This window comes from Amblyomma mixtum, chromosome 5, assembly GCF_055824585.1.
Source record: "Amblyomma mixtum isolate Tamu chromosome 5, ASM5582458v1, whole genome shotgun sequence".
NCBI classification, from domain to species: Eukaryota; Metazoa; Arthropoda; class Arachnida; order Ixodida; family Ixodidae; genus Amblyomma; species Amblyomma mixtum.
In genome coordinates, this window is record NC_143016.1 from 141873314 (window position 1) to 141893575 (window position 20262).

The following is a 20262-nucleotide window of genomic DNA, read 5'->3' on the forward strand; positions in this document are numbered from 1 at the left end:
TGAGCAGCGCGCCAGTAAGCGGCTCACGAGTATTTAAGTGTTGCTTTCAAGCGATAGCTGCGTCGGCATGAACCTCCATGTCGTCTAAAAGCTTTTAAATCGCTCTCACTGACCGTCAGAAAAGTGGCCGGAGGATTTTATTTTAGAAAATGTGAAACTGAAAGACTGATCTCACAAAATGGCGCGGTATAATTGTGCGTAAAATAACGTGCCAGTGCTGATGTTTGCGCCGGTAAATAATAAGAGGCTTTGAATAGGCTAAAATTTCTACAGAACGGAAACCACATACTTGTCCGACACAGGGATATTTCTCATTTTTGGCTGGTTGTTTGGGGCACTGTTTTCCGCTGGGGGTAACTCTGAAAAGAGAGAGCGTCGAAAAAATTGGCTGTGGTTTTACTGTGGTGAAACCTGGTAGGGTAGCGAGAGGTACATACCTCTGGCGACCCTTAGGTTTCTCTTGAAAGTAATACAAGCGGTTTACGTAACGGCTTGAACTTTATTGTTTATACTAATGAAGATGCTCCGGTGCTCAGTAAAGTAGTGAGACTGGTGCACAAGTGACGAGACGGGCTGCGTCTGCACCGCCGTCAGCGCAGCGGTGAGGCGGCAACGCCCACACTAGCTGCGTCCTCTGACGTCACTCCGCGCATGCGCACAGCTGGCGGAGCGTGATGCCGTGGCTCAGCGCGCAGCCACGCTGACCTCGCAAAGCGGCTGGCGTATTGTAGCTCCCGCTACAAAAACGTCGACATTTCAATCCTATTAGGACAATATCAGTGTACGCTCGAAGCGGCACGTTCCTTGCCTTCTGCATCAGATACAGTCTAGGGGTTATCACAGAAGCTAGCTCTCGCTAAGTGAGACCTTCGCCAGCATTTCGCCTATCGCGTTCCAAGAGAACGAGTCAGAGTGTGAGAGGGTGCCACAGACGGTGGGAAGGCACTCCGTCTTTTAATCGATACGTCTTTTGAAGGACCGTATAATATGCAGAAATGGTGCAGACTAGTTTTTACTAGTAAAGAAATGATTACTTCCGCTCTACTGTTCACAGAGCAGCCATGGGCTAGTGGCTTGGGCGCCCATCTGAGCTGCGATAGTTGGTTGGTTCGAATTCCAGAGCCGGACACCCACTGGTAGAAAGGGGCTCAAGCATCCACTGGCTTGGCTACCTGCTTTATTTAGAGGTGTGCGCTTGATGCGCTTGACAGAGCCTCCGTAAGTCCCACTGCGTCCCTCATCGGCCAAGCCCAGCTTCGAATCCGGCCCTCTGAAAAAGGGGTACTCTTCAGCCAGTGCAGGTAGAAGGCGAGCAAAGCTTTGATGTGGTGCCACTGGGCATTGTTGCGACCCATCTTGAGACCCGCGATGAAATGATGGTGGATTCAACAGCGGATATTTCAAAAGGTCCTTGACCCCCAAGATGACCCCACCAAAAAGAACGACCAGCTGGGAAATGGTCGATGGATGCTCATCCCACGCTCGGCTCGGTGCGAACGATCTTCGAGAAGCAATCGACGACAGGGGAAGAAAGGTTGCCCCTCGTCTGAAAAAAACCCGGAATGAATCAGAGGAAGCCGGCGTAGCTGCGGCTGCGACGTCATGAGGCCACACCTGTGTTCGATGGACGCGAACTGACAACAGTATGGTTGCCTCGCAGTGCGACAGAGATGCGGACTTACGCTCCTCATCGCCAGTTCCCACGTGTGGGCTCTCAACAGGTGTCTCCGTTGGCTGTGTCGTGTGGTGCCGATCTTTTGTGTCACGATGAATTGCCGCCTTGTGAAAGGGCGGAGCCTTGGGCTATTTAACCTGCGCTCTAAGTGAGCACGAACGCTCTGGGCCCGGGGAAAAAGGCTCATCCAGTCGATCGACGTCATGAACTCTTAAATTTTGATTCCTTGCTCTTCTTTTGTAAATTTATGTAAATAATTGTCTTGGCTTCTTGCCATTAAACCTGCTTGTTTTCGTGTTTCCCCAACCTTCGAAGCTTCAGACTTTCCTCAGCCCGACGACTCAACACGCTACCAAATGGAGCCCGGGTTCGAGCTTTCCTGTGCGCAACAACAGCATGCACATGCCTTACAGCAACGGCTGCTCCTCTTCACTGAGGGCAAGGAGCCGCTATGATCCCGCAGAAAAGGATGTGCTAGCAATCCAACTCCCCTTCAGAGCCATGGTGTCTGCCCGACGCCGGCATTCTCGCGCAACCCAAACACCGGTCGCCTGCAGTTCTGGGACAGAACGCACAAATCTTGACGAATGTTGACACGCTCCGTCACAGCAGAATCAGCAGCAGTGTGCAGGCGCAGCACTCAACCCCTCACCGCTGCGGGTGCCTGCTCTTTTTCTCCTCTCAAAGTCGGCAGCAGATGCTTGCGGAAGCTACCCAACGGTAAATTTCTTTTAAGAATCCCTCACAACACCAGACGAGTACAGCCAAGGCGGATCAACATAGAGGGGCGGTGTAGCACCCCCTATAATGATCCATATATTTGTACGGAGGTCAAAATGACAGTTCGGCACCACTACAAAGAACTCACCGGGTGGTGTATTTGAGAGAGAAGCGTAGGTAAGCTGCAGGATATGCACTCTTAGTTGGCGCTCAAGGTCGCTCAGGGTCTCCGAAAAAAAATCCAGCAATGGTGTCCTGGTCAACAAGAATGGATCTACACCTCCGTGAACATACGAGTTTCTGCAAGAGTTCGACAATTGTCGGCTGCAAAAATGCTCACTCTTTCTTCAGGAGGCCGTTTTTGGCCGGTACGTGGTTAGATGACTAGCGAGTACTGATCGGGGCAGTTATTAATTCATGAGAACTAGGAATACAACACAGCGCAACCTTTAGAAAATGCGAAATAAAGACGGCACACTACAGCGATGACATTCGGAAGCTGACTGTGGAACGCCAACCGCAAGGCCTCAGTCATGGTAAAATTTTGGATTCGAGCTCTTACAATTCTTAAAACAGGCTTTGCGCATCAGAAGCCATAATTCGCTAGGGGACAACTGTCTATCGCGGCAGTGAAGCGGATATAGTTTTGGGGACCACAGTATACACTTTGTTAAGCATAAGCAGAAGAGAGAAAATGTATCATAGCACGTTTACGGTTATATGAAAGTACATTTACGGTGCTGTAGGTTGTGCAGCGAAACTCGCCATTCGTGAGAAGGAAAAAGGGTATCTTTTTCGCATCTGTTGGCCTTTTGAGCAGGCATATTTATGGCTGGTTACACTGAGAAGATTGCGACATTCCGAATAAAGTGCCGTCACTCACAAGCTGTCTTGCCCGCAGCGCATTATGCCATCGAAGAGCGCAGCCTGAGCCACCCTGCGCTTTGATCGGCGGAACCGCAGAGATGGCGCAAAAGAATATCAGGACTTAGAATATCAGAACTTAGAATATGAGGACTTGTCGCCACCTGGGCGCGCCTACCTCACCGTAAAGCTGTTTACAATCAGGTGCTGTACGACGTCTAGGGTGCCCGTAGTGGGCCTGGAACAAGGTTCATTCTTCTCGTATTCTTGGAATCGTCCGCTCTCCGACTTCCCCTCTGTCTTCCCTCTGATGTAACGTGGGGGACGGCAAGCACGCATGACGCCTGAAACTTTACTCTGTGGGATGAACTGACTGACACCATCATTCAGACGATGCTTCGGCACACGGCTCCCTGCATCCGCATCGTATGCACGTCAGTGAAAATCTTCGATTTTGGGTTGAATGAAATCCACGCAGAGAAGAAACAGTGCGCTGCCCATGATATTTACAAGCAGATTGGTGGCCTAATAGCATTCAAGGTGGAGTCGCTACTATCTCGTGATTCTCGAGGGAAGTGTGGAGTTTTTTCTCCTCTAGAGAAGCGATCCTAGTGGAGGTAAGTTTGAACTACGATTACGGTACTTCCCAGAGAAAATTTAGCTCACGTTGATATTGCTATATACTGAAGCAGAAAATATAGACCACACTTGAGCCACCCTGAAGAGCACCATGCGAACAATTGCCGCTTTGCCGCACAAGGAGTCTGGACAACCGCACTGAACCAGTGCTCTTCAGTGTACCCTAAGCGCTTTTTCTTCATTTTATATCAAACGTTGGTCCTTTCCGGAGACTAACTGCATTGCCACAACAGTTAGTACTTCTCCAGACTGAATGCCGACGCTTACTTTGGCACGAATCATCCCTAGGGATCAGCTGCTCGACGGGAGGGAGCTAACAAAGGGCGCAAGCGGTCACCCTAAGACAGGAAGAGGTGATGAGGAAAGAAATGGCGTGGTGGTGGGTCGAAATCCAACTGCTCTGTCTTAGATTGAAAGCAGAGGGCACTATACTCTTGACCATATTGAGACTTTTTGTCAAGGTGATACTTATTACAGTCATGCAATTTTTTAAAGTATATAATTCAATAAAATAAGGGCAAACACTTGAAAAGCAGTGCCAAATCAACACGGTGCACAACACGACACATCTAAGCCACGTAGCGTGAAAAAATTATCAATGTAGAGCACTTAACTGGTATATCATAATCGTACATATCAATGCAACAAAGTACTAGAAAAAATGGCAATGAACAGCGCAGCCCCAAGAGTGAGCGCCACTCTGGTTCGAACTTCCTCTGGGCATGCATTTCTTTTAGGTGTACAGTCAATTTACTGAAATAGCGTTTTCAGAAAGGCTCACAATGGGCTCCATTGTGTGTGTTTTCCAGAGGCTGTGAAATTCAATTACAACACATCTAAAGGTTCATCAGCAAGTGGTAGTATAGCGAGATATCGTACACAATTCGGTGCCGAATAAAGTAACTTAACTATGGCTAAACTTTAAGCCAAAGTGAAGGCTTAGCTTTGGTTAACTTTAAGGCTTAACTTTGGTTAAGCCTGGTAGGCTGCGAAAGCAAAAGCGCCGCGCCTCCAACTTTAGGAACTCAGTGCTCCGCATCTACAGGTCACGCGTGGCTACCGGCCGCCGCTGCCCGACGACTGAAAGCGTCTTCGGTAGTTTTTATATTTTGTTTTTGATGTTGCGACTGAGAGAAAAAAAACAATCTACAGTTGGTATGACGTCACAGCGGCAATAGCGCCACAGGTGAGCGGTGCGGCGTAACTGCAGCCGGGCTCTCTGAAGGAGCGCGTTGGTCGCCCATATTCACTCCGCTAAAGGTCAAACGTAACTGCGGGCGGCTCACGCGAAGGCTTGAAAGTGCGAGTAGTATTGCTTTCGCAATAAAAGTGTCGTGTACATACCGCCTCCGTCTCATCTAGCCAATACTCCAATGCCACTAAGCCTTTCTTGAAGGAGCAGTCTGCGCCTGTTTACGGATAGCAGTGGTGATTTTGCTCATGAAAAAAGATGCCTCATTAATCCTTGTATTCATGTAAGAGCTTGTGGCCTAGTACTACACCATGGTGTGCAAACATTTTTCAGGTGAGGGATGACTGAAATCAGGCCACGCCACAAGACTGGTTATGGAATTCCACCGAGATACGGATTTTTTTAATGCGGTGGAGAATTGTACAGCACCAGGATTGTTAGGACGGACTCGTGAACGCGAGGCAGATCCTGAAATCAATACCACAGCCCCACGCTAGCTCCAACGCAAGGTTTTGTCACATGACAGCCTGATAAATTAGGTTGAGCAGGAACAGACATATTCCTTTCAAAGAACCGCCAAAGTTAAAAATAAACAAGAAGCGTGATAACCATTTTACACCATATACTTTTTTGCAGGGCCTATGGTAACGCTAAGCCCACTATGGCATCAAGATGAGGATGCCTGCTATCCTTCCCGGGTATCATTTACATGCGTATAGTCTTCTTCTTGCCATCATTTTTTCATTTATTTGACCATTTAAATCTGATAACTGATGGGAAGCTCAAAAAACCTAGAGTAATATGAGGGGAAACAATAGCTGTTAGCAATAAAAAACTCGCAAACAGGGAACTACGGAGTGTGTAATTGCAGAAAACTTTGGCGAACATTAAAGAAACAAAGCTGATCAAAAATCAAAAGTTTTCGAAATTTCTGAACAGGCGAAAACTCTCCACAGACCATCCGTTCTCTCTAATGCGTGAAACTGTCGAAGTAGTACTCACCGGTGCAATAGAATAAGGAAGGCTAGTACAAGGAAAACGAAAGTCATGTTCATGTTAAAGCTCAACACTTCAGATGTTTCCGTGTTTTTCTTCTGCCGTTCCTGCCTTCCCTGTAAAAATAAAATTGGGATGAGGTCAAAATACAACAGATATTTGGCACCCCTAAAACGCCTGCACCATCGCTCATTTACTTGCCGTCCTCCATATAAACAGCTCCCATCGTTGTTTTTCACGGAAAACTGTTCCTCTCGTCGATACAAAACGCATGTCCCGAACAATGCGCTCCAGTGACGAAGTCTAAAACGTATTACGATTTGCTTGGCTTTATTTCACCAACAGATTGCTTCCTTATGAAATCCGCAAAAGTGCTTCTGTACTCCCGGAACCACAGCCTTCGGAAGCCACGCTAACTCCAACAAGACGGGATTATTAAGCACTCTGCTATTAGTGCAAAACTAGCGAGTGCATTGCAGATTCGAAACGGCAGCTTAATGACGGACAGGTGGCGGCAGGCTAAAAAGCTGTTTCACGGCGAGCTATAATTCAGTGCATAGAATACGTAGATCGCAGCGATGAATATGAATATGTATAGCTAGGAACCTTTGGCGAACGTAATGCTAGTACTCAGGAGGTCAAAAGTAAACGACCACGTTTGTTTTTCTAAACAACGTGACGAAAAAAAATTACCGACGATTACGTTACTTCCTAATGCGAAATTTGAGCGCAGCAAATAAGCTGTTTCACCTTTTCGATAGATTGAGGCAAAGAAATCGAGCAACACATGTATGCGCTATCACAGAATTTTTTTTTTATTTTTCACACGTATTCCTTTAACAAAGACTCCACTAACAGTTCTTGACAGTCATGAAGGAAGCTTTGTGGTCGGAGAAATAGAGTGATATATGTTCGAATTGGTACACCAATGCTTGATTCTCAAAGACGAGATCTATACAAGTGCCTCGCGAGGTTGTCACAGCTGTGGGACGCGTTACGAGCGATAAGAACGGGATGTTCTCCCGCATAAGTGTTAAGAAATTGCTGTTTGTCTTTATGTCAACATTAAAGTCCCCCACTACTAACATCGGTGTGGATCGATGGACGGTTAATGCGAGTTGCAGGAAGTGCACGACGTCTTTCGTGAGTGCGGTAGGGGCGAAGTAGGCAGCTACTACCAGCAAGCCGTTGGGCAACTTTGCGGCGCACAGTTAGCCAACTTCATGTGACGTGCGAAACATTTCGACTGGTATTGCAGAGAGACCTGTGCGCAAGTAGATAGCGACTCCCGCCGCTCTGTTGTGGTCTCTGCGAGCACCACAGCAGTATAGGAAATGTATGATTTCGAGAGGCTCTTCGGGATCCATCCAGGTTTCAGCAAAGCAATGTACAGAGGAATGGCGCAGAATGTGATCGTGGTGTACGTCCTTGGCATGTGCGGCAAGGGAGCGTACGTTAAGAATGTGGTTGTGAATGATGAATCAAGTGCTGCCAGCGAATGACGCGTTCATTGGCTGTCTGCGTGTGTTACTGATGTGTGGTTAACATGTTAAGCTTCGCCTGTAGAGTGGAACGCGACAGCGTCTTGCAACGCTGCCAGGGAGTCCACAGAACGCCCTCGCCAATTCGGCTGTACGCCTTGCTGGACGGTAAATTTATTTTTTGAGGAAAGGAAATGTATCTCTCTCGCATATCTGGGTGGACACCTGCACCTCGCCGTAAGGGAAAGGGGAAGATGGGAGTGAACGAAGACGCCGTATTAGCTAGACGCGCCTCTGTTCATTCCAAACCATTCAGCTGGCATTACGGAGTGGCTAGCGTGCTCGTATCGCACTCCGGAGACCCTGGTTCGATTCCCCAACTCGACCAATTTCGTTCTCGGTTTTATTGATTTATGCGGTCTAACTAGAAAGGTTAATTAGGCTATTTCATATTTATATTATTGCATTTCTATCCATCGTGTTCTGTCATTAACCTGTCAATTGTTGGAACTGTCTAGGATGTTCGACACAACGTATATGAAACGAGCAACGTCTTACTGAGTGGCGAAGTGCGTGGTGGTGGAGGGAACGCGGCTTCGTACTTATCTGTTTTTTTTCAGCAGCGTCTCCTTCCGCGGACGCTGTTGTCGCTGCGGCGCGCGTCTTTCTTTTCTTTTCTTCTGACCTCTTCATTCTCCTCTATATTAATTAGGCTAATTGATTAATTAAGCAATTAACTAAACTCAGTCCAACTTAGTTGCAGCATCACTATACGATCCCTTTGATTGGTTGCATGGTTACTAGCCAAAGTACAATTGGCCCCATTTGAAATTCGCGCACTGTGACGTCACGAGCATTTCGACCAATTGAAAAGCGTGACATTGGGGGCGGAGCTGGTTACGAGGCCGACGACGACGCGAAACCCAGGAACGGACGCCAAAGAGCTGCGCTCTAAAACTACCGAACCGTTTACAGCGAGCAAGATTTTCGTGCACCTTACCCAACTTTTTAATGCACTATAAGAGCGTAAGAACTATGGGGATCCGGCAGCATTTTGTGAAATGTTACAACGCATTGCAGCTAGTGTCCGCTGCCTACAAAAACCCATGTGATACCAAAATCAATAGCTGGGCGCATGACCTGACGTTAGTGCGTTAGCGTTAGAAGGACCTGCGCAGGAGGAAATGGGGACCACCATCCCGTGTGGCACGGGACACGTGACGCTAGACGTTCTGCAAACCTTGCGACATTATCACAACGAGAACAGCGACGCAGAGGCCAACCTGGCCATTGGACTGGGGGGAAACTACCGAGCGTGGCAAGTGGTAAACTCATCATCGATCGCGAGGGTTTGCTAGTGTAGACCAAACTGCACATCACAAGCCCCGCAGATGGCTGTGTTTGTAACAGCCTCCTGTCAGAACAGTACCCCATCGCTTAACCCGAGCACCGCGGCGCCAGGAGTGGCACAACTCCCAGCGTTCTCTGAATGTAAAGAATTACCATTTCCGTGTGCATGGGCGTTAACTCTTTAAAGGGGCCCAGCAACGCTTTTTCCATATGCTTTAGATGAGTTGTTCATGGCACACAGATACCGAATCAAAATGAATAACTGGAATCGGTGCACTAGAACGGGAGTTATTAAGGAATGAATTTTCAAAATACAAGCAAACAAAAAATTGCCCTCGACTCAAATTTTCTCGGTATTCTCTTTGCCGTTTCACTCACCCAATGACGACACGCGGCGAGACCAATGGAAACAGCGTGCCCGAGCACGTCACCACAACGTCCCGGAAGATAGCTTCTCATGGTTTCCTGGTCGCTGTAACACGTTTCCGCTGACGCTGACGACGTCGTTTCCGTGGTTACAAGCACATGGGCGCTAGACTGAGACGGAGCGAAGGAGCCGAAAGCTCCACTCATGCTGCCGTTGCTCCAATCTAGAAAGCATCCTTTCAGGTAGCATGGCTGTTTTTGTATTTTATTGTGCGAACGTGAAGTAAGCCGAGCCTGCCGGCCGGCCAGCCTGGACGCCGGCAGACGGGATCCCGTCTGCCGGCGTCATAAAAACGAGCTAAAGAGTGTTCTTGACGTAAGTAATAAAGCCTGGGATAGGAAAATGAGAAATATATCATTTTTCTGGGTCACTGGCCAATACCGAGTTGCTGGTAAAAGGTACAACAGTGGCACGAGCGAATTTGTTGCGAGAACCGCCTCGCAGCTGCCTCTGACCCGACCGGGTCTGGCTCGACTGGCGCCCGCTAGCTCCGCTGCTGAGGGCGTAGCGGATATTGACGACGCTATTATTTTATTGCGAGATAATGCTGTTGACAGAAAAGCAGTGTGAACAGTAGGCCTTTCATTATAGCGCCGGCGCCTTCCGAAGCGCCGGCCGCTGTGGCTTCGACGCGAAACGAGCTATAGGGCCTTGCGACGACCTCGGCAGCCAGGCAGCAGCAGAGCTCGTCGCCAGGAGCGCCCGCGAGCGGTGCCGTTGCCGTAAGCTCGCAACATAAGCAGGCATGCTTTGTCGCTGCTCGAGTATAGAAGAAGAAGAAGAAGAAGAAGTTTATTCACATCACATTACATGATGCAGGAAGCCTGCAGAAAAAGCTGCCATAAGCCAGCTTGACAGGGCCGCAGGCCCCCTTTCATTGGCAGTTGGCGGAATGTCGTAAAGAAAAGTTTATACACAGCATATTTTATCACAACATGTAAAGAAAAAAAAAGTGAAAAAAAACAACAACATATTACAAGAAAAAACGCTAAAACATATATACTGTTACCACATTTCAGTGTAACACGTACTCACATTTTTAATACATTCATGGGGAAATATTATAGACGCAAAATCTCGTTTTACTTCGTTTTGAAAAGATCGCGCAGTGCTTTGAAAGTTATATTGTCGAGTTGGATATTTTTAGCTTGCAAACTGTTTAGTAATCGGGGTAACTTGTTTTGCAGCATTTCTAGACCGCATGTAGTTCTACTTGTGTTAACCTTCCATGGTTCAAAATGACGCGTCTGGTATGAAACTACATTATTCTCTAGCTGAGCTATGTTCTGAATAGTACAATTGTTACATTTAGTTTCTTGTTTGAACAACTTGCAAAGCCGGTAGTCATAGGATTTTGTTACTGGAATTACATTGTATTTTTTAAATAATTCATGTGTGTGGTAGTGCATTGGTACGTTTTCGACAGCTCTTAAAAACTTTTTTTGGAGAATGAGCACTCTGTCTATATTAGATTTAGTAGTCGATGCCCATACCAAGTGACAATAATTAAGTCTAGGGGAGAAAAGACCATTATAAATCAGCATCAGAATGTGGCGAGGGAATGCATGGCGATTTCGCGAAACAATGCCTACTATTTGTGATAGTTTTTTTGTAATATAATCTATGTTGGCATCCCATGACATTGTGTTTTGAAAAATGACACCCAGAGTTTTAAAACTAGACACAATCTCTACAGGAGTTGACCGTAGTGTAATTGTGTTTTGTGTGTCTATGTTTTTGTTCCTAGTATGATACAAAACTGCTTTAGTTTTATCAGCATTAATCTTCAAGCTATTTTTTTGGGTCCATTCATCAAGCTTAGCAAGCGCTACATTTGCTGCAGCTATTAGGTGATCACTTGATTCTCCTGTGAAAAACACGCTTGTATCATCCGCATAATTCACAAAAGTAGCGGATGGAGCGATACCGTAAACATCGTTCACGTACAACTTGAACAAAAAGGGGCCCAAGATGCTGCCTTGCGGCACACCCAGGGAAACATGAAGTGCATCTGATAAAGAATCACCAATGGCTACAATTTGGGTACGATGTTTAAGGTAGGATTCCATAAGAACACCGGCCTTTCCGCGAATGCCATAATGTTCTAACTTCCTAATAAGTATTGCGTGGCTGATAGTGTCGAATTCTTTCGAGAAGTCAACGTAAAGGCCCAAGACTAGCTTACCTTTCTCCAAACCACTTAAAATGTGTTCTTTCTGCGTCAAGAGGCCAAGTTCAGTGCTAAATCCTTTGCGGAAACCGAACTGGCTACTAGCTAGCAATTTGTGCTTTTCTTGAAATGCTGTCAATCGGTTTAAAATAGCTTTTTCAAAGACTTTGGAAAAGACCGGGAGAATCGATATGGGCCGATAATTTCCCATATCATTTTTGTCACCTTTCTTATATAGCACGCTTACTCGAGCGACCTGCATTTTGGGCGGAAATATGGCCTGCTGAAAGCATAAATTAAGTACATGCATTAAGCATGGAGCAAGATAATGTGCAACGTGTTTGATTGGTTTTACCTGAATTCCATCTACGTCTTTGGCACTGCTATTTCTTAAATTCAGAATTATGCTTGCAGTTTCTGTTTCACTTACTGGAGTCAGAAACACCGAGTTATCATTACGCGGAAAGTTTGCTAGGTCATTGGAGCAAATGGCGGTGTTACCTTGAACAAAATGTTGGTTGAATGCGTTCGCGAGGGTTTCTCCTGTTAACTCAGCATCATGTCTTTTTATCTTACACACTTTTTCAGTTCCTATCTTGTAATTTAGCATCGAGTTCAGTCTACGCCAAACTGCATCCATTTGTCCTGCTGCAGGCATAAATACATTGTCTAAATATTCACGTCTGGCTTTTTTTATATCTTTATCTAGACGATTACGGAAAGCTTTAAATTCTAGTAGTATTTTTTTGTCTTTGCTTTTGACAAATTGGTGGTACAAGTTATTCTTTTTTCTGATCCTCGCGGAAAGTTCTGCGTTAACCCATGGTTTTCGAATTTTTCTACCGTTCTTCCTTGCTACTAAAGGGAAACTCTCCTCATAGATTGGTTTCAGTATTTTCATGAATGTGTCATAAGCAACGTTCGCATCTTGGCTACCAAAAACTTGATCCCACGAAGTGCGTGAAACTTTGCTATAAAACTTGGAAAGGTTGCAGTGTGTCATATGTTGAACAAAATATGTATGTCGTGCTTTATTTTTGCTGAATTGACTTTTGGCGCACAAAAATATAGGCAAGTGATCACTGAGATCTGACGTAAGTACACCCGCTTTGATTCTACATGTGTCAATATTTGTAAGGAACACATCAATTAATGAGGATGAACTTTCTGTCACTCTCGTCGGCATATCAATAGTGTTCCTAATACCATGCGTGTTCAACAAAACAGAAAAGTTAGTTTGCAAAGAAGCATTCATCATATTTATGTTAATATCACCACCAAATATAATACTATAACGATTAATATCAACAAAGGAGAACAGCGTTTCTAAGTAGTCAAAGAAAGGCGCCATCTTTCCATGTGGAGGACGGTAACAAACTACCAACAAATTGTTGTGAACAAGAACAGATACAATTTCATAATCATCTGTAACGATGGAAAAATTTTCAAGCAGTTCATAGTCGTACATTTTGTTTATCAAAATGCAAATTCCGCCACCCCTTCCAGAGGAGCGATTTAAGTAACAAGATTCATACCCAGCAAGTCTATAAACGTCGGTGCTGTCCGTTGACCATGTCTCAGTTAGCAATACACAATCTAGTGACTCATTTAGCTCATCAAGAAGTAAATCCAGACCTAATTTTTTATATTTGATTGATCTTATGTTCAGATGAAAGCATTTGAATGACTGCAAAAACGGTTTCCCTATGTGTTTCTGGAAGTCGTGCGGCAAAACGTAGGACGCCATATCCATGGGTCATCCGCCTTTAGGCAAGCTTCTCCAGGTCGCCAACGCTCGATACCAATTCGGCATTCAGTCCATCAGCCTTTCGTACCAGAATTCGGCCATTGCTATGCCACACGTATTTGTATTTCTTAACTTTTGCCCAGTTCTTAGCTTCGAACAACAGTGCACGGGTTCTTTTCGTTAGGTTTTCTAGCACGAAGATATTTCCGTCTGCTTCTTGCAGTTTCTTTCTGTTTTGCCACCACGCGTCCCTGTCAGCTTGCCTTGCGAAACGACAAATTATGCCTGGGATCTTATCTTTTTTTGCTGGCAGACGGTGAACTGCCACTACATCATTCGCTGAGAGGGCAGGAAGTTTAATTTGGGCAGTCAGTGCATTTATCTTATCCAACAGGTTTTCTTTATCAGTTTCTTGGATGCCATGAAATTCTAGGTTGAGGCGGCGGCTCCTCCATTCAAGGTCATCAATGTCATCTTTCAATTGAGCGACATCATCATTCTGTGTTTCGACCTTTTCCACCCTCTTCCTTAGTTCTTTCACCTCGCGCTCGTTCCGCTCTGTGCGTGAAAGCAAATCATCGTACTGGTCGCTTAACAGCTGCAATGAGTCTTCGATACCGTCAATCGTTTCTTTAAGAGGCAGCAGCTGGTCAAGCTTATCACTAATTGCCATCATCCAGATCCTCAGATCCACGCTATCATCACTGGCGAGTTTTGCATCCTGCGCAGCCGGCGTGCGTGCTTTCGAGCGCCTACAGAAGATGCAGCGCCAGGCTTTACGGTATTCATCTCCCTTTGTTTTGAGCGTAGCATCGGTAATTCCGGCGCATTTCCCAGTGTGGTATCTGTGACCACACTCACTGCAGTCAATAGTGCCATCTGACGAAGTGCAATCTACAGAACACACAGAGCACTGCAAATGTGGGGGCATTGTCACAAAGCTGGCAGTCTTTCTGATAACAAGGCGATCTTGTCTTTCCTTCCGATATTTGTATACCAAGCCAAGCAGCGCTCAGGCACTGCTGCACGGCGGCGAAGTGCGACACCGGTTGTGGGCGGAGCTTGGGCAGAGCGGCGCAGCAGGAGGCCACGAAATTGTTTGATGCAAAGTAATTGCCAGCGCCTCTGCTGGGTCTTTTTTTCTAACAAGCTTTGAAATGCTTTGGCGTCAAAAAAGATGCTAGTTATTTTCAATTTAATATAAAAGGACACAACAAAACATAACATATTGTTACGAAACACAATTAGCTTGTTATTAGTTGTTCATCCAATCATAACTGTCCGCCAGCTGAAGTCATATCTGCTGCAACAATGCAAAAGACCACCGCTGTGTGCCGACGACGTCAGTGCCATGATTTTGATTCTCGAGCAACTTAAAATATTAAATACAAACATATGCGTGTTATGACCGGCGGTAATAGCGTCGCCATAACTCAACAGTTGCAACAAGGAAGCAAAACAATGCACTCAGATTATGGTGCAGGGCCCCTTTAAGGCTATGGCGCCATATACTAAATTCTTATCACAGCAGTGGCGCAACGCTTAACCGCAGCCCCTAGGCACCAGGAGTGGCCTGACAACTCCCAGAGGTCTATGAAAGTAAAGAATGACCATTTCCTTGTGTATGAGCATTAACCCATAAAAGCTATCGCGTCATATACTAGCTTCCTATAAGAGCAGTGGCGCATCGCTTAACCGGAGCGCCGCGGCGCCAAGATTGACATGACAACTCCCAGCGCTCTCTGAATGTATAGAATGATCATTTCCGTTTGTATGGGCATTAACTCTTTAAGGCTATCGCATCTTATACTAACCTCCTATCAGAGCATTGCCGCAACGCTTAACCGCAGCACCTCGGCGCCAGGAATGACCTGACAGCTGCCAGCGGTCCATGAATGTAAAGAATGACGATTTCCGTGTGAACGGGCATTAACTCATTAAGGCTATCGCGTCATATACTAACCTTCAATAAGGGCAGAAGCGCATCGATTAACCGGAGCACCACGCCGCCAATATTGGCATGACAACTCCCAGCGCTCTCTCAATGTAAAGAATGAGGATTTCCGTGTGTACGGGCATTAACTCATTAAGGCTATCGCGTCATATACTAACCTCGTATAAGAGCAGTAGCGCATCGCTTAACCGGAGCACCGCGCCGCCAATATTGGCATGACAACTCCCAGCGCTCTCTGAATGTACAGAATGACGATTTCCGTGCGTACGGACATTAACTCATTAAGGCTATCGCGTCATATACTAACCTCCTATAAGAGCAGTAGCGCATCGCTTAAACGGAGAACCGTGCCGCCAATATTGACATGACAACTCCCAGCGCTCTCTGAATGTAAATAATGACGATTTCCGTGTGAACGGGCAGTAACTCATTAAGGCTATCGCGTCATACACTAACCTCCTAGAAGAGCAGTAGCGCATCGCTTAACCGGAGCTCCGCGCCGCCAATATTGGCATGACAACTCCCAGCGCTCTCTGAATGTGAAGAATGACGATTTACGTGTGTACGGGCATTAACTCATTGAGGCTATCGCGTCATATACTAACCTCGTATAAGAGCAGTAGCGCATCGCTGAACCGGAGCACCGCACCGCCAATATTGGCATGACGGCTCCCAGCGCTCTCTGAATGTAAAGAATGACGATTTCCGTGTGTACGGGCATTAACTCATTAAGGCTATCGCGTCCTATACTAACCTCCTATAAGAGCAGTAGCGCACCGCTTAACCGGAGCACCGCGCCGCCAATATTGGCATAAAAACTCCCAGCGCTCTCTGAATGTAAAGAATGACCATTTCCGTGTGTACGGGCATTAACTCATTAAGGCTATCGCGTCATATACTTAACTCCTTAAGAGCAGTAGCGCATCGCTTAACCGGAGCTCCGCGCCGCCAATATTGGCATGACAACTCCCAGCGCTCTCTGAATGTGAAGAATGACGATTTACGTGTGTACGGGCATTAACTCATTGAGGCTATCGCGTCATATACTAACCTCGTATAAGAGCAGTAGCGCATCGCTTAACCGGAGCACCGCGCCGCCAATATTGGCATGACAACTCCCAGCGCTCTCTGAATGTAAAGAATGACCATTTCCGTGTGTACGGGCATTAACTCATTAAGGCTATCGCGTCATATACTAACCTCCTATAAGAGCAGTAGCGCATCGCTTAACCGGAACACCGCGCCGCCAATATTGGCATTACAACTCCCAGCGCTCTCTGAATGTAAATAATGACGATTTCCGTGTGAACGGGCAGTAACTCATTAAGGCTATCGCGTCATATACTAACCTGCTATAAGAGCAGTAGTGCACCGCTAACCGGAGTACCGCGCCGCCAATATTGCCATGACAACTCCCAGCGCTTTCTGAATGTAAAGAATGAGGATTTCCGTGTGTACGGGCATTAACTCATTAAGGCTATCGCGTCATATACTAACCTCGTATAAGAGCAGTAGCGCATCGCTTAACCGGAGCACCGCGCCGCCAATATTGGCATGACAACTCCCAGCGCTCTCTGAATGTACAGAATGACGATTTCCGTGCGTACGGACATTAACTCATTAAGGCTATCGCGTCATATACTAACCTCCTATAAGAGCAGTAGCGCATCGCTTAAACGGAGAACCGTGCCGCCAATATTGACATGACAACTCCCAGCGCTCTCTGAATGTAAATAATGACGATTTCCGTGTGAACGGGCAGTAACTCATTAAGGCTATCGCGTCATACACTAACCTCCTAGAAGAGCAGTAGCGCATCGCTTAACCGGAGCTCCGCGCCGCCAATATTGGCATGACAACTCCCAGCGCTCTCTGAATGTGAAGAATGACGATTTACGTGTGTACGGGCATTAACTCATTGAGGCTATCGCGTCATATACTAACCTCGTATAAGAGCAGTAGCGCATCGCTGAACCGGAGCACCGCACCGCCAATATTGGCATGACGGCTCCCAGCGCTCTCTGAATGTAAAGAATGACGATTTCCGTGTGTACGGGCATTAACTCATTAAGGCTATCGCGTCCTATACTAACCTCCTATAAGAGCAGTAGCGCACCGCTTAACCGGAGCACCGCGCCGCCAATATTGGCATAAAAACTCCCAGCGCTCTCTGAATGTAAAGAATGACCATTTCCGTGTGTACGGGCATTAACTCATTAAGGCTATCGCGTCATATACTTAACTCCTTAAGAGCAGTAGCGCATCGCTTAACCGGAGCACCGCGCCGCCAATATTGGCATGACAACTCCCAGCGCTCTCTGAATGTAAAGAATGACCATTTCCGTGTGTACGGGCATTAACTCATTAAGGCTATCGCGTCATATACTAACCTCCTATAAGAGCAGTAGCGCATCGCTTAACCGGAACACCGCGCCGCCAATATTGGCATTACAACTCCCAGCGCTCTCTGAATGTAAATAATGACGATTTCCGTGTGAACGGGCAGTAACTCATTAAGGCTATCGCGTCATATACTAACCTGCTATAAGAGCAGTAGTGCACCGCTAACCGGAGTACCGCGCCGCCAATATTGCCATGACAACTCCCAGCGCTTTCTGAATGTAAAGAATGAGGATTTCCGTGTGTACGGGCATTAACTCATTAAGGCTATCGCGTCATATACTAACCTCGTATAAGAGCAGTAGCGCATCGCTTAACCGGAGCACCGCGCCGCCAATATTGGCATGACAACTCCCAGCGCTCTCTGAATGTACAGAATGACGATTTCCGTGCGTACGGACATTAACTCATTAAGGCTATCGCGTCATATACTAACCTCCTATAAGAGCAGTAGCGCATCGCTTAAACGGAGAACCGTGCCGCCAATATTGACATGACAACTCCCAGCGCTCTCTGAATGTAAATAAAGACGATTTCCGTGTGAACGGGCAGTAACTCATTAAGGCTATCGCGTCATACACTAACCTCCTAGAAGAGCAGTAGCGCATCGCTTAACCGGAGCTCCGCGCCGCCAATATTGGCATGACAACTCCCAGCGCTCTCTGAATGTGAAGAATGACGATTTACGTGTGTACGGGCATTAACTCATTGAGGCTATCGCGTCATATACTAACCTCGTATAAGAGCAGTAGCGCATCGCTGAACCGGAGCACCGCACCGCCAATATTGGCATGACGGCTCCCAGCGCTCTCTGAATGTAAAGAATGACGATTTCCGTGTGTACGGGCATTAACTCATTAAGGCTATCGCGTCCTATACTAACCTCCTATAAGAGCAGTAGCGCACCGCTTAACCGGAGCACCGCGCCGCCAATATTGGCATAAAAACTCCCAGCGCTCTCTGAATGTAAAGAATGACCATTTCCGTGTGTACGGGCATTAACTCATTAAGGCTATCGCGTCATATACTTAACTCCTTAAGAGCAGTAGCGCATCGCTTAACCGGAGCACCGCGCCGCCAATATTGGCATGACAACTCCCAGCGCTCTCTGAATGTAAAGAATGACCATTTCCGTGTGTACGGGCATTAACTCATTAAGGCTATCGCGTCATATACTAACCTCCTATAAGAGCAGTAGCGCATCGCTTAACCGGAACACCGCGCCGCCAATATTGGCATTACAACTCCCAGCGCTCTCTGAATGTAAATAATGACGATTTCCGTGTGAACGGGCAGTAACTCATTAAGGCTATCGCGTCATATACTAACCTGCTATAAGAGCAGTAGTGCACCGCTAACCGGAGTACCGCGCCGCCAATATTGCCATGACAACTCCCAGCGCTTTCTGAATGTAAAGAATGACGATTTCCGTGTGTACGCGCATTAACTCATTAAGGCTATCGCGTCATATACTAACCTCCTATAAGAGCAGTAGCGCATCGCTTAACCGGAGCTCCGCGCCGCCAATATTGGCATGACAACTCCCAGCGCTCTCTGAATGTAAAGAATGACGATTTCTGTGTATACGGGCATTAACTCATTAAGGCTATCGCGTCATATACTAACCTCCTATAAGAGCAGTAGCGCACCGCTTAACCGGAGCACCGCGCCGCCAATATTGGCATAAAAACTCCCAGCGCTCTCTGAATGTAAAGAATGACCATTTCCGTGTGTACGGGCATTAACTCATTAAGGCTATCGCGTCATATACTTAACTCCTATAAGAGCAGTAGCGCATCGCTTAACCGGAGCACCGCGCCGCCAATATTGGCATGACAACTCCCAGCGCTCTCTGCATGTACAGAATGACGATTTCCGTGCGTACGGACATTAACTCATTAAGGCTATCGCGTCATATACTAACCTCCTATAAGAGCAGTAGCGCATCGCTTAAACGGAGAACCGTGCCGCCAATATTGACATGACAACTCCCAGCGCTCTCTGAATGTAAATAAAGACGATTTCCGTGTGAACGGGCAGTAACTCATTAAGGCTATCGCGTCATACACTAACCTCCTAGAAGAGCAGTAGCGCATCGCTTAACCGGAGCTCCGCGCCGCCAATATTGGCATGACAACTCCCAGCGCTCTCTGAATGTGAAGAATGACGATTTACGTGTGTACGGGCATTAACTCATTGAGGCTATCGCGTCATATACTAACCTCGTATAAGAGCAGTAGCGCATCGCTGAACCGGAGCACCGCACCGCCAATATTGGCATGACGGCTCCCAGCGCTCTCTGAATGTAAAGAATGACGATTTCCGTGTGTACGGGCATTAACTCATTAAGGCTATCGCGTCCTATACTAACCTCCTATAAGAGCAGTAGCGCACCGCTTAACCGGAGCACCGCGCCGCCAATATTGGCATAAAAACTCCCAGCGCTCTCTGAATGTAAAGAATGACCATTTCCGTGTGTACGGGCATTAACTCATTAAGGCTATCGCGTCATATACTTAACTCCTTAAGAGCAGTAGCGCATCGCTTAACCGGAGCACCGCGCCGCCAATATTGGCATGACAACTCCCAGCGCTCTCTGAATGTAAAGAATGACCATTTCCGTGTGTACGGGCATTAACTCATTAAG

At 46.8% G+C, this 20262-nt stretch overlaps 1 protein-coding gene and 1 long non-coding RNA gene across 3 annotated transcripts in view; both read right to left on the minus strand.

The window, feature by feature from the left end:
• The window catches only part of LOC149343928 (uncharacterized), a 56821-nt gene that overhangs the window by 12107 nt on the left and 24452 nt on the right, over positions 1–20262 (minus strand). For both annotated transcript variants that reach the window (XR_016282742.1, XR_016282743.1), the window contains exons 2-3: positions 6093–6202; positions 290–359 (exon numbers count right to left, since the gene is read on the minus strand). This is a non-coding gene — a long non-coding RNA (uncharacterized LOC149343928). The remainder of the gene's footprint in view (positions 1–289; positions 360–6092; positions 6203–20262) is intronic.
• LOC149343929 (uncharacterized) lies at positions 12696–14192 on the minus strand. Its single transcript, XM_089542528.1, has one exon. The coding sequence runs from the start codon at positions 14190–14192 to the stop codon at positions 13281–13283; it is 912 nt and encodes a 303-aa protein (XP_089398654.1). The 3' UTR covers positions 12696–13280.